Below are 13065 nucleotides of genomic sequence, written 5' to 3'. Positions count from 1 at the left end.
CATTCACCACTTAGCCAAATTTGGCATCAAGTGCTCAACCATTGAACTATTAGGCCATTCGGCGTCACAGGTATTCGGTCATTCGACCTTATAGGTATTCGGCCAGTCGACCATCAAGTATTCAAACCTTCCTTCTCAACTACTCGGCCTTTCATGGCCTCGAGTGTTCAAGCATTACGCCATTAGGCCATTCGGCCTCACGAGTATTCGGCTCTTCGGCCTCAACTATTAGGTCATTTGGTCTCATTGGTATTCGGTCGTTCGGCCTTACAAGAATTCGGCCATTCGACCTCACAAGTATTTGGCCATTCGGCCTCATAGGTGCTTGGCCATCTGGCCTCAAAGGTATTCGGCCTCACAGGTGATCAGTCATTCGGTCTCACAGGTATTCGGCCATTCGGTCTCACAGGTATTCGGCCATTCGACCTCACAGGTGCTCAGTCATCCGGCCTCAAAGGTATTCGGTCATTCGGCCTCACAGGCATTCGACCATTTGGCCTCACAAGTGCTCGGTCATTCGGCCTCACAAGCATTCAGCCATCTAGTATTCGGCCTTCGGCCTCAACTGCTCGACCTTTCATGGCCGATCGCTCTTATCCATATGACCGGAGAAAGTTTGCAGAAAATTATTATTTATAGGGTAGAGCCCGAGCAGACTTTGGTCTCTCTCGTTTGATCGAAAACCATAAAGAACCTAAAGCTCATCTGAGAGCGACTGGTCTTACTTGCTTGGCCATCTGTTCTTATAACCAATCAAATTAATATCAAAATTACTTTGTTGGAGGACAGTAAAACACCTACAAACTCATCCAAGGCACATCCTAATATGAATTTCAGTCTTGGTCTCAAAACATTCAAACTGAAGATCGAGTGGTCTTACTGGCTTGGTCGTCCGACCTTATTGCATAAGCTACTTTGAAATTAACTATCTCAACTTTCAACTTTTGATTGTGTACACTTTTTTCTAACAATTTCAATTCGAACTACTATTTTTCTTCAAGTACAGGTGATAGGATCCTGCAAACCACTTGGCCAAGAGGAGTACAAAAGCCGAAAGGTAAAGCCCTCTCACTAGGAAGTTCTCCGGGAACTCCTAGGGCAAAGCCGAACGGTAAAGTTCGTTCCCTAGGAAGAACTCCTAGGTCAAAGTCAATAATCCAAGAGGTAAAGCCCTCTCACTAGGAAGTTCTTCGAGAACTTCTAGTACAAAGCCGAACGGTAAAGCCCGTTCCCTAGGAAGAACTCCTAGGTCAAAGTCATAGCGCCAAGAGGTAAAGCCCTCTCACTAGGACGCTCTCCAGGAACTTCTAGTGCAAAGCCGAATGGTAAAGCACCTGTGAGGCCGAATACCTTTGAAGTCAGATGGCCAAGCACTTGTGAGGCTGAATGGCCAAATACTTGTGAGGCCGAACGACCGAATACCTATGAGGCTGAATGACCTAATAGTTGTGGCCGAAGGGCCGAATACTCGTGAGGTCGAATGGCTTTGCACTAGAAGTTCTTGGAGAGCGTCCTAGTGAGAGGACTTTACCTCTTGGCGCTATGACTTTGACCTAGGAGTTCTTCCTAGGGAACGGGCTTTACCGTTCGGCTTTGCACTAGAAGTTCCCATAGAACTTCCTAGTGAGAGGGCTTTACCTCTTGGATTATTGACTTTGACGTAGGAGTTCTTCCTAGGGAACGGACTTTACCGTTCGGCTTTGCCCTAGGAGTTCCCGGAGAACTTCCTAGTGAGAGGGCTTTACCTCTCGTCTTTTGTACTCCTCTTGGCCAAGTGGTTTGCAGGATCCTATCACCTATACTTGAAGAAAAATAGTAGTTTGAATTGGAATGGTTAGAAAAAAGTGTACACAATCAAAAGTTGAAAGTTTAAGAATCATCAGCAAAAGTATTTATAGAAGAAAGGTTAAAATATAAGCATTAAATTGAAACATCAAATGAAAAAAATAAATCACTATGCATTTTCTTATACGTTACATATACTTAAAAGATTTAGGTAAAATTTAAAATTATAAAGTAAAATGTATTAATTTTGTGGCTGTGTGGATTGGAGTTTTGTTTCTTTTTCTCTTATTGTGTTTATGTGTATGCATGTTGTGTCATTATCCTATAAATTATTTGTAACTTGTTGAGATCGGACGAACTTTATAAATAAGTAAAACGTTTATCAAATCCTAAGTTTTATTATAATCTCTAGTGGAAAAATATAGTTCATTATTAGGTTTAAATTGTCGGATGATCTTCATATTTGTTCAAGAATCTCATTTTGGTCCTCTTGTTTAAAAGTGTCTCAATTGGGTCTTAACTTTTGCAAATTAGTAACAATTAAGTTATTTTCGTTAAATGGTAAGAAACGACGTCAAAACCTGTTGATGTGGTGTATGTTAGACATGTTGATCTGGATGATTTTATTACGTGAAAATAACATTTAAATTATGACGTGTAATTCCCCACTCAAATTAGGGTTCTAATGTAGAGGGAGATTCTTGTGTCGCAAGGACATGGAGAAGGTTTTCTAGTAACTGTTGATTTTATCACGATTACGCATTGCATACGTGGTCTTTTCAATTTTGCAAGTTCAAGAAGCTAATGGAGGCAATTCATAAGGTTCCTTAAAGAAGATGAGGTTCACGTGAAGCTCGCAAGAACGCTATTTCTTGTTGGTTTCGATTTGTAGGTGATTCACCGTTGTGGCGCGATGGAGAGGCTATGGTGACGCAATTAAGCTTGCTAAGAAGGAGGATTATGAGAGGAATTCATACTAGGGTTTCGTATTCTCTGCAGGTTGAAGCGTAATTTGGGTTTTGTTGGTGATTAACGACGAGGTTGATAGCTTTACGGTGAGGAGCTTGCGAACTCACGATGTGTGGATCTAAATAGAGTTAAAGCTTATGTCATATTCCACTAAGAGGTATATGACAGGGAAAAATGTGTCATTAAGAAGAACATCAACATCTTTACCCTCAAGAATTACCTTATCAATAGAAAAAATAAGATAAATACAAGAATATAATGTGGAAACTCCAAAATCAGAGAAAAATCACAATTGTTGTCTTCCTTTTTGTCTCCATTGCTTAGACCAACAATCATAGTCAACCATAAAAGAGTATACACACTTGAAATTAAACTATTCCAAGATTTCCTTTCATTGCAAACCTACATCAATGCTAACTAATGCCCATGTATAATCATCACATGCCCTGCATCAATATTAGTCAATACTCATGCATAAACACCACACACCACACACCATGCATCAATGCTAACAAATGTTCGTGTATAATCACCATACATCCTGCATCATTATTAGCGAATGCCTATGTATAATTACTACACATCCTACATTAATGTTAATCAATACTCGTGCATAATCACAAAACACCCTACATCAACATTAGCCAATGCCCATGCATAATTATTGCTAGCAAAGACTCATCCTAATACATACAACCAACATCGATCCTCCTTGTAGCTGGCCAAAAATGCTGCAATCACTGGAGTAACACTAGACTTCCCTGTAGTTCACAAAAAGCACACTAGTCACCATCGCTCAACCACTAAACTTCAGCAAACACTGAGTGATTCATTGCAAGTTCCACCATGAAAAGCTCCACAAATCCACGCTTGCACCTTACCAGACCTCCACAAACCTGGTTGTAGATTCACTACACCAACACGATGACATCTTTGCCGACTATGATCCTTCCATCCATTTTTTCAGTCACATTTGACATCACTTGTAAATGTCATTGCAACATCAACAACTAATGATGACTCTCCAACAACAAAGAATTAATCTTTTCTAGTGAGAGATTTGACTAAGCTGCAACCATAGAGTATACTAAGAATACCTTACTGAATCATAAGTTCTTGATACCGCTTTGATTGGAACATCAACGTTTTTACTTCTAATAATTACTTCACCTTTTAATAAATAAGATTAACATAAAAATATAACGTGAAAACTCCAAAATTAGATAAAACTACGATATTTATCTAATGAAAAAAAAATAATACTATATAACAAATTATACAATACATAAACAACTTTCTTATGTTTTTTTACTCCAAATACACCCACACTAAGATTAAGAATTAAAAGAGGGTTTAGTTAAAAAAATATATATATGAAAGGTTAATTTCTTAAAATTTTCAAATCAAAAGTAAGAAAATAAAATAACCCATACTTTGATGAGGTGGTGCATTTAGCATGAACTAAGATCGATTGATAATAAGGCATACGAAACATTTAATTTCAATGCAAGCCTTATACTAACTTGTTATTAGGTCATGTACATTCTCATGTGTCCTTAAAATTCACAGTTTTCCTGTGGGGTCATGTATTCTGATGTATCCTTAAAATTCACAGTTTCCTACTCATTTCATTCATACAATACAGCTGTGTATGATGTCATATAAAATGTTTGTTTGACTAAACGGGTATAACTCATGAAACATAACCTTGAGTTGAATTTTGAAATGATACAATTTTCAATAAGAGTGAAGAGATTTAAATGTAATTAATTTCATTTCAGATTAAAAATTAATATCACAGTTATAAAGAAATATACATTTAGGTAATTTCAATGCTGTATTTAATAATTATATTGAATATTCAATATATATATATATATATATATATATATATATATATATATATATATATATATATATATATATATATATATATATATATATATATATATATGCAAAAGAAGATAGTTAAAATTGAGATTATGGTTAGGATAGTAAAAGTTTTACTTTCTACGATATAAATGATAAATTATTAAAATAAAATCAATTCAATTATTAATCTATCAATCATCAAACTTAAGTTTATACAATTAATCATTTTGTGAACTCCTTACTATCTTAACCATGATAGATTTTAAGATGTAACATAAAAGAGTGTTTTATTTTAATTGATTGAAATTCATTGAAGATGAGTGGTGTGGAAAAAAAACGCCCTTCATTTTTAATTGAATTTGAATTTTGTTTTAATTAAAGTTTCATTTATCAAATTTGATTGAATTTTATTTTAATTTAAATTTATTTAAGTAGATGAATATTTGATGTTGTTGAAAGTGATAATACCAAGACAAATTTTTAATTATATTAAATTTTAATTTGATTAAACATATAAGAGAGTTTTATTTGTATTTCTTTTTAGTTGAATGGTGTTAATACTCATAATACGTATAACAATCAATTTTTAATTGTTTAAATTTTAATTAAATTTAACTTTTATTTAGATGAACTACATTAATCTAATAATGTAAACAAATAATATAGAAAAAAATGACAATTTATATAATTTTACGATTTATTTGATAATCCTAATGATTTTACTATTCTTACTATATTATAACTAATAATGCGTGTGATTTTAATAAAAACTTGAGTAAAAAATATTGAAAGAACACAGATAAAAGTTAATGAAAGGAAGAATAAGCGTGTGATGTGTAGTGGCTAAGGGAGAAAGTATGCCAGAATAAGCCATGAGAGCATTAATAAAGACTGAAGAATGCACGTTAGGAGCAGCAGCACAGCACAAGTCTTCTCATGGAATTCAGCGTTTTATTCAAACTTCCTTCATACCCGCGCACTAACCCCAAGTATCCGTTTATTTAAAACTATTAAACAAATACATAAAATGTATTAATTAATCTTAGGTTTTGCATTCACTCACCACTCCAATTTTCTATTCTCTTTCTTTCTTGTAAGAAAAGAGAACCAACCAACTCAAGGGTGTGTGACCGTTTCAAAAAAGTAAGAGAGAGAAAGAACTGAAAAACAAAACAACCAAGTAACTCAGACACTCACAGATCAACATTAGTACTTTGGTCCAAAACACCCACTTCACTCTCCACACTGCTTCTCATACCACACTCTCTACTATCTCTGCTTCCTGCTATCAGTTTTCCTGTTTATCCCAGAATACGTATCACGAATCCAAACGTAGTTTATTCGAGGTATTTCTCAATTTCACCCTTTCTTTTACTCATTTGGGTATATTCCAAGTTCATCAATTTGTTTAGATCCCCCACCATTTCTGGGTTATTTCTTACATGCCACTACTCCATGAAATAAATAGGTAGTTGGTACTTTGTTGGGTTTGGATAAAAATAAGATTTTGATCCAATCCCATGTACCCCTTTTAAGTATTTTTCATTACCCATTATCTATCTATCTTTTTCGTGTAGCTCTGGCTCTCTAATTTTAACATTCGATTGTGTTTTCCTGTTTTGTTCTTCATTGATCACTGATGATAATATCAATTTTATTTTCCCTTTTTCAATTGAATACCTTTTGGTGAGGGCTTTTGGGAATGTGATTTTTGCTTATTAAGGTGTAAAGGTGGATGTGAAAGAGAAGGGAGAAGTGATGGTTTCGCTTTTTCTTTTCTTTTTCGATTTTTTTTGCAAAACATAAAAGCTTCTAATTATAAAGCTTTGGCAGCATGCAAGTTTGCCGGTTCAGGCAAAAGGAAGGAGCGTCAAGAAGAGAGGGACGCCGATAGAATAATAAGCACTCTCTGTGGTAAATGATGCCGCAAGATTTGAAGCAGCACCATAATGAAGAGTCCACGAAGAAGGAGCACAGTGAAGAATCTAAAAAGAAGGAACACAATGAAGAATCTAAAAAGAAGGAGCGTCACATTGTGACTTGGACTCAAGAGGTGTTTCTTTCTCTCTTTAGTTCTCTACGTTTATTTTAATTCTTCTGTTTACTTGCAAATATATATCATCTACTTAGTTCTAACAATGGATAAGAGATTTTTTCAGGAGGATGATATACTAAGGGAGCAGATTGGTATTCATGGAACTGAAAAGTACTCATTCTTCTTTTACTAATTCTTCTTTTTTGATAAACACGACTCTTTTCTTCGTTGACGAGTGGCATTAAAGGGCTTTGTATTGCAATTAATTATATGCAGTTGGGCAATTATTGCATCTAAGTTTAAAGATAAAACGACAAGACAGTGCAGAAGAAGGTGAGGTTTTTCCAATTGTCTACAATTTTTTAATTTTTATCTTCACTGATTCAAAAGATCTGTTGGGTTCTTTGTTACTACCATTCTGATCCTTCTATTACTAATCATATTTCAGATGGTACACATACTTGAATTCTGATTTCAAGAAAGGTGGATGGTCAGCCGAGGAAGACATGCTCTTATGTGAGGTAATGATGGTCTCTGTGTACAGAACCAACTTAACAAGCTTATTTTATGATGAAGCATATGGAACTTTAAAAGATTGGAGTTCATGTTGAATAGTAGTATGACTAAATTAAAAGGTACAAGTCAGAGACAATTCTTAACTTGCAAGTTAAATTTGTAGAGTTGAATTAGGCCTAAAGCCCAAATTTAAAATGATACCAGAGTTTATCCTGTCATTGTTGTTGAGTTTATCAGGCTACTTGCTATTGAGCTATTGTTGGACTATCCTCAAAGTCTTGCAAGCTTCACAGTCAAGATATGTAGTCTTCAATGTTAGGGAGTGTGGTGGAGGTTCACATTGACCAATAACATGATCAAGTTTTGTATATAACTTAGTAAATTTCCCTTTACAAGTTAGTTTTATAGGAATGAGTTGTGTCCAAAGCCACATTGTAAGACTTCTTTGTCTTCATTGGCCAGAAGACAATCTATTGACGAACTTATGCACTGAGAAGCAGCCTAGCCTACTGTCAGAAGTTGGTTACAACCAAATCACCAAGATCTCATGTATATATATGCATACTCTTCCAGATAACATCAACTAGACTTCAGTACACATGAATAAATGAGGCATTTGTGATTTTATTTCTTACCATTTTCTCTGTAGGCTCAAAAAATATTTGGTAACAGATGGACAGAAATAGCAAAGGTGGTTTCAGGCAGGTAACCAGAAATTGATTCTTTTCTTCTTGAGTGCATGTGAATATGTGATAGTCATTTTATTGATGCTTAATATTTAATGCATTGCTTTCTGTACAGAACGGATAATGCCGTGAAAAACCGTTTCTCCACACTCTGCAGAAAGAAAGAAAAATATGCAGCATTAGCAAAAGAGAACAGTACTTCTTACATCAATTCAAATAGCAAGAGAATTATGTTCCAACATTATAATAATATGGATACAACAGCTGAATCTGGAGTACCTATTAAAAGGATGAGGTACTGTATACTCTATGTATCAAAATACTCAAATTCTACTAAGAGAAGTGTTGACATTTTATCCTATGGCTATATAGGAGGTCCCATATCCCTGATGATGCAGAAAAGAGCGAATTTGGAGACCGATCACATTTACGAAATGGAACTCCAATAAATCAACAGCAAAGACCACCATTTGCAGTATTAGCTCAAAACTCTCATAACTCAAACAGCTTGCCAGACCATCAGCATGATTGCAGTCCCAAGTTCAATTCTGGTAGTTATCTTTGAATTGAACTTTAGTTTTGGAGCTTGATTCATGTATAGTAAAACTTGAAAAAGAAAACATGATATAATTAATATATTCAGCAAACAAAACTTCAGCCATCCTCTCATTGTAAGATGGTTTGTCATGCTTCTGCAGCCCAGGATGACCAGATTCAAGGAACATTTCTCAAAAGGGATGACCCAAAGAGAAGTGTATTGATGGAACAGGCAGAGTTATTAAGTTCACTAGCTCTAAAAGTTGATACCGAAAACGTGGACCAAAGTCTTGAACACACTTGGAAGGTGAGGCTTTATAACTTCTAAACTTACTTCAGTTTTGAATATTGACCACTTTTTCTTCTTTAAAAAATGAACTTACTACTTTTTGTGATGAGTAAAGCCCTAAAAGGGCCAGTTATATCCTTAGAAGTTAGCATCAACAACAAGCAACTTGTCGTGTTAGCCTATTTACATAAAAAATTGAAAGTCGTTTCACATGTATCTTTTTTTCGTCCTATAGCACCCTGGTAAGCATTAAAAGCTAATTGAAAAAGTTTAGGCATTGTTTGCTCCTAGTTTCTTTGCAATTTATGTCGTTATGAATCTGAAGCATTTATTTAAAGGAAAACATGAATCAAATGAGTTGTTAATCTTCCCAATGAGAACTCTGAAATAGTTTCATAGGTCACCTTGCTAGCGTGTATTCAAATGTTGAAAACTCCGCTTGATTTTATGATACCAATCACGAGCTGATATGTCTTTTTACTTGACCATATACATATGATAAGTGTTACTCATTACACTGTATGTTCATTTGAACTGATGGTAGGTTCTTCAAGAGTTTCTGAACCGAAACAAAGAATCAAACATTCCTGGTCACAAGATTTCAGATTTACGGCTTGTAGATAAAGATATCAATGAGGACTTGAAAAGCAGTAATGAGGAAGGCCAGGCTTGTTGGAGGTACATTAAGATCTTTAAAACTATTGTTTTGCCTGTGGCCTCTGCGAAATGTCTAATAGTTTCTGAATATGTTCTAGGCAAGTGGAACAATACGAAGATTCTCCAGCCAGTTCCGGATACAGTACAGAATCAACTTTCCTGGGTCAGTCAGCCGTTGATAAATCAGAGCACACATTGCATCAAGATATTGGAACTGAAATGAAGTCTGAACAGGTTGGAGATGAAAAAGGAGTAGACAAAGATGATAAAGAGGTTCTTTGTACTGCAAATGTAGATCAAGGTAAATAAATGGAAAGGATTTTTAATAAAATATCAGTTTAGTAACAATTAACCACATAAATAGTAAATTATGTTCAAAGGGTTGATGAATAACCAGATAATAACTTAACCTCTTAAGTGTTTAGTTATTCCTAAGCTGGAAATTATATGAAGGCTTAGTTTTATATATTTTCTAAAATAAAATGCTTTATCCAATATGCTAATACCGGAAATGGTAAGTGTTAATATTATGTGTATTCTTGCAGATGTACTGCCATATTGTGAGGAACAGATAAACAATGATGGAATTGTTTCTACCTCATCAAGATTGGAGTTCAACTCCCCTATTCAAGTAACCCCTCTGTTCAGATCCTTGGCAGCAGGAATTCCCAGCCCACAGTTTTCAGAAAGTGTAAGTCAGCCATGCACTTTGGCATTGAACAATTTTAAGGCCAACAGAAAGATTATATCATTAATAGAGATAACTAGCATGATTATATATTATTAGTAATATGACATTAAGTAGGCAAATGAGGTAGCTTTTTAACTTAATGGCACAGCTTGTTATACTAGGGATTTTTGGGGGAAAGCTTATCAATGCGCAGGTGATGTTAAAGCGGTGAACTTAAGTTGTTATCTTTAGAAACTTAACATGAATAGTTGTTGGATTAATAGAGTAGTGTCTTTTAATCTATCAATAATAAATTAAATAATTCTAGCTTTTTATTTTCCATCCTTGATGTCAATACTCAGAAGATGAAACCGTGGACACCTTAACTCAAGGGTTCTTAATATCATCTATTGCTACTTCTAAGTCCATTCAGGTATAGATGAGCTGGGATTTTGAAATACTTAGGCAATCCCTACATACAATTGTTGAAGCTGGTAAAAAAGTGGTAAATCAAGTATTTGAGTGGCATATAATGTGCTGGTAAAATTAATACAACATGTGTGTATATGGCATGAGGTTTTTCTAAGAGAAATTTGGATTTTTTGGCATACATATTTAGTTGGGAAAGATCTTACTAAAATTTGCAATACGCTGGAGCACATAGAGGTGTAACTGTAGGGTTTGTTTGGATAAAATTTTCCGTAAACACTTACAGGAGAAGGAAATAAGAAGGAAAGACATACCGTAAAAAGCAAAACTAGTTTATAGACTAGTTTATCCAATAAAACACATAGTAGTTTCTATTCGTGCTAGAAGATAGAAGCCATGTTCTTGCAAATAACATTGAATTATTTGGCAAGATTAGTGGAAGCTGTTGGGGTTTTTTTTCACACATACATAGATTTTTGTTGGTAATGACACTTCTATCTTTTTCGTCAAGTAATAGAATATATCGAAGCTTGACACAGAAGACTAACCTTTATTTTTAAATTTTGTTCTTTCAGGAAAGGAACTTCCTAAGGAAAACACTAGGAGTGGAATCTCCATCCATCAACCCAAGTGCTGACTCATCTCAACCACCACCCTGCAAAAGAGCCCTACTACCAAGTCTATGAATCATCTGAGATTCAAATATTGATCCGTTTTGAATCCTACTTTCTCATCTGGAGAAAATTTACAATTTCACTCTGCCTAAAGTTTTGGAAGGCATATGCTGCTCCCCAAGAATGTTATGATACATTCTTGCCGCCATCAACATATCTAACATCTCAAAAGTTACCTTTTTGAAACTTGCACATAAAATTGGATTGCTTAGTGTGTCATTCTTTGGTTTGTTTTGTTTTGATATTGTTCTGGGTTTGTTTTTCTCCAATCCAGCAATCAGCATTTTGTCCGAATTTTGTACAGAGCTTGCCGTGTAATCAGTAGCATCCTGATTCCTGAGTGTGTATGAATACATTAGCATAGATAGAAGAGAGAGAAGAAACGTGACAGTGGCAACTTGGATTCTAATTTGTTGTTTGGAGTGTGCATAGGTTATTTAATAAATATTTTTCCCTTTTGCTTCTGATGTACTGAAACATAATCATAAGTGAGTGGAAATGCATTTTGGTTTGGTGTGCAAATACTGTTTCTGTTAGAATTCTCCAAACTAAGAATCTAGCACATTGATTTTCCTACCATCATATTCCAGGTAAAATTAAAAGATAATGGTAAAGACAAATACCAGGAAGCATCATGAAACCAGAACAAGAAATGGACAAATAACAGGTCAGTTGTTCCCTGACCTGATAGAGGCAAAGCATACCTTTCTCTTTGATATGGTTTGTTTGGCATGAGCAATGGTCTTGTGCTGCTGTGTGGAAGAATAATTCTACATTCACTGCATTCTTATATTTAATTAGGATAACAAGTTAATGGATGGTGATGGTATACAGTACGCTGATAATGATGACAAGGCTAAAGCAGTTGGTAAAAAGAGAGAGGGAACGTCCTACAAAATAAAGTGCATACCTTTGTTGTTAACTTTGCCCACCAAAGACTCCCTTTGACTCATTTGGTTTGACCAACCAATTTCCACTCACTCAAATTCAATTCGCTTAAACAAATGAACTAGTAAACGCCTTAATTGATTTTAAAATTTATAATGTCACTTGCATAATTCTATTGGCTTCACTGCAGCTATGAGATGGAAAAATCTGAAGAAACAAGAATTTTCTCTCTACGTTGCATCATTTTAGATATTTTGGTCATCATTCATTTGAACTCTACTTTAGTCTTTTATACTTAGATGACATGCAGGACCCAAGAAATCTCAAGATGGGAAGATGAACTAAGAATTTTTCTGTAAACGTACTTCTGTAAGTAAGCTTAATTTAGAAGACAGTTTATGATAAACAATTCAATAATAATAGTGTACCCACCAAGATCCAGCAAGTTTATAATTTCTAACTCTTTTCCTTTTGTTCTTTACACCCCACTTAGCGCAGTAATCATTGCTATTGAAATTTGAGCTTCCAGATCTGAAAGAAGAGTAAATGACATTCAAACTAAAATCTTTATTTGAACAGTTCCAAACCTTGTATATTAGCCCGATAACAGATCTTACTAATTGAACAAAATCACGTTCAAATATTTAGCAAGGTTTCTTTCTTTAGCATTTTTGTGACACAAAAATGAGAGCATACAAATAAATAGTGTACGCAGAATACAGTTTTGGCTCTGCATGCTGTAAAACTAACTCTGTCAAATACAGAGTCACTTGATAATTATAATTCATAGTACCAATCAACAGAAATGAAGCATAAGCTTTTAGGACCTATCTATTTCTGTTTGTATTTTTTGGTTTTACTCTACATTTATAAAAGAACTAGCACAACTTTTCAATCTGTTCTCTCTTAAAAAAAGTAAAAGACAAAAAACGATAAAAAACAACTTTTGTTTTTCTTTAGTTCGTATGTAAATCGTTGGAAACAGGAAAGACATCTATGGAAAACATGTTTTCTATTTTTAAAATTCTGTACACCAACCTATGGAAACATTTTTTTTT

General features: G+C 34.7%; 1 protein-coding gene across 1 annotated transcript; it reads left to right on the top strand.

The window, feature by feature from the left end:
- Positions 1-5709: 5709 nt before the first annotated feature.
- On the top strand, positions 5710-11640 carry LOC108327068 (transcription factor MYB124). The gene is made up of 13 exons (XM_017560771.2): positions 5710-5972; positions 6460-6679; positions 6786-6832; positions 6938-6994; positions 7110-7182; positions 7827-7882; positions 7979-8158; positions 8236-8414; positions 8562-8707; positions 9234-9367; positions 9445-9647; positions 9892-10037; positions 11021-11640. The coding sequence occupies exons 2-13, from the start codon at positions 6545-6547 to the stop codon at positions 11129-11131; spliced, it is 1467 nt and encodes a 488-aa protein (XP_017416260.2). The 5' UTR covers positions 5710-5972; positions 6460-6544; the 3' UTR covers positions 11132-11640.
- Positions 11641-13065: the final 1425 nt, after the last annotated feature.

The sequence above is a fragment of the Vigna angularis genome, chromosome 1 (assembly GCF_016808095.1).
Source record: "Vigna angularis cultivar LongXiaoDou No.4 chromosome 1, ASM1680809v1, whole genome shotgun sequence".
Classification (NCBI taxonomy): Eukaryota; Viridiplantae; Streptophyta; class Magnoliopsida; order Fabales; family Fabaceae; genus Vigna; species Vigna angularis.
The sequence above is the reverse complement of the archived record's forward strand: the minus strand, read 5'-3'. Positions and strand labels throughout refer to the sequence as shown.

Coding starts and splice junctions, on each gene's coding strand:
- LOC108327068 (XM_017560771.2), top strand. CDS start 6,545: ATGATGCCGCAAGATTTGAAGCAGCACCATAATGAAGAGTCCACGAAG. Junction 6,680..6,785: donor TTGTGACTTGGACTCAAGAG/GTGTTTCTTTCT, acceptor AGATTTTTTCAG/GAGGATGATATACTAAGGGA. Junction 10,038..11,020: donor GCCCACAGTTTTCAGAAAGT/GTAAGTCAGCCA, acceptor TTGTTCTTTCAG/GAAAGGAACTTCCTAAGGAA.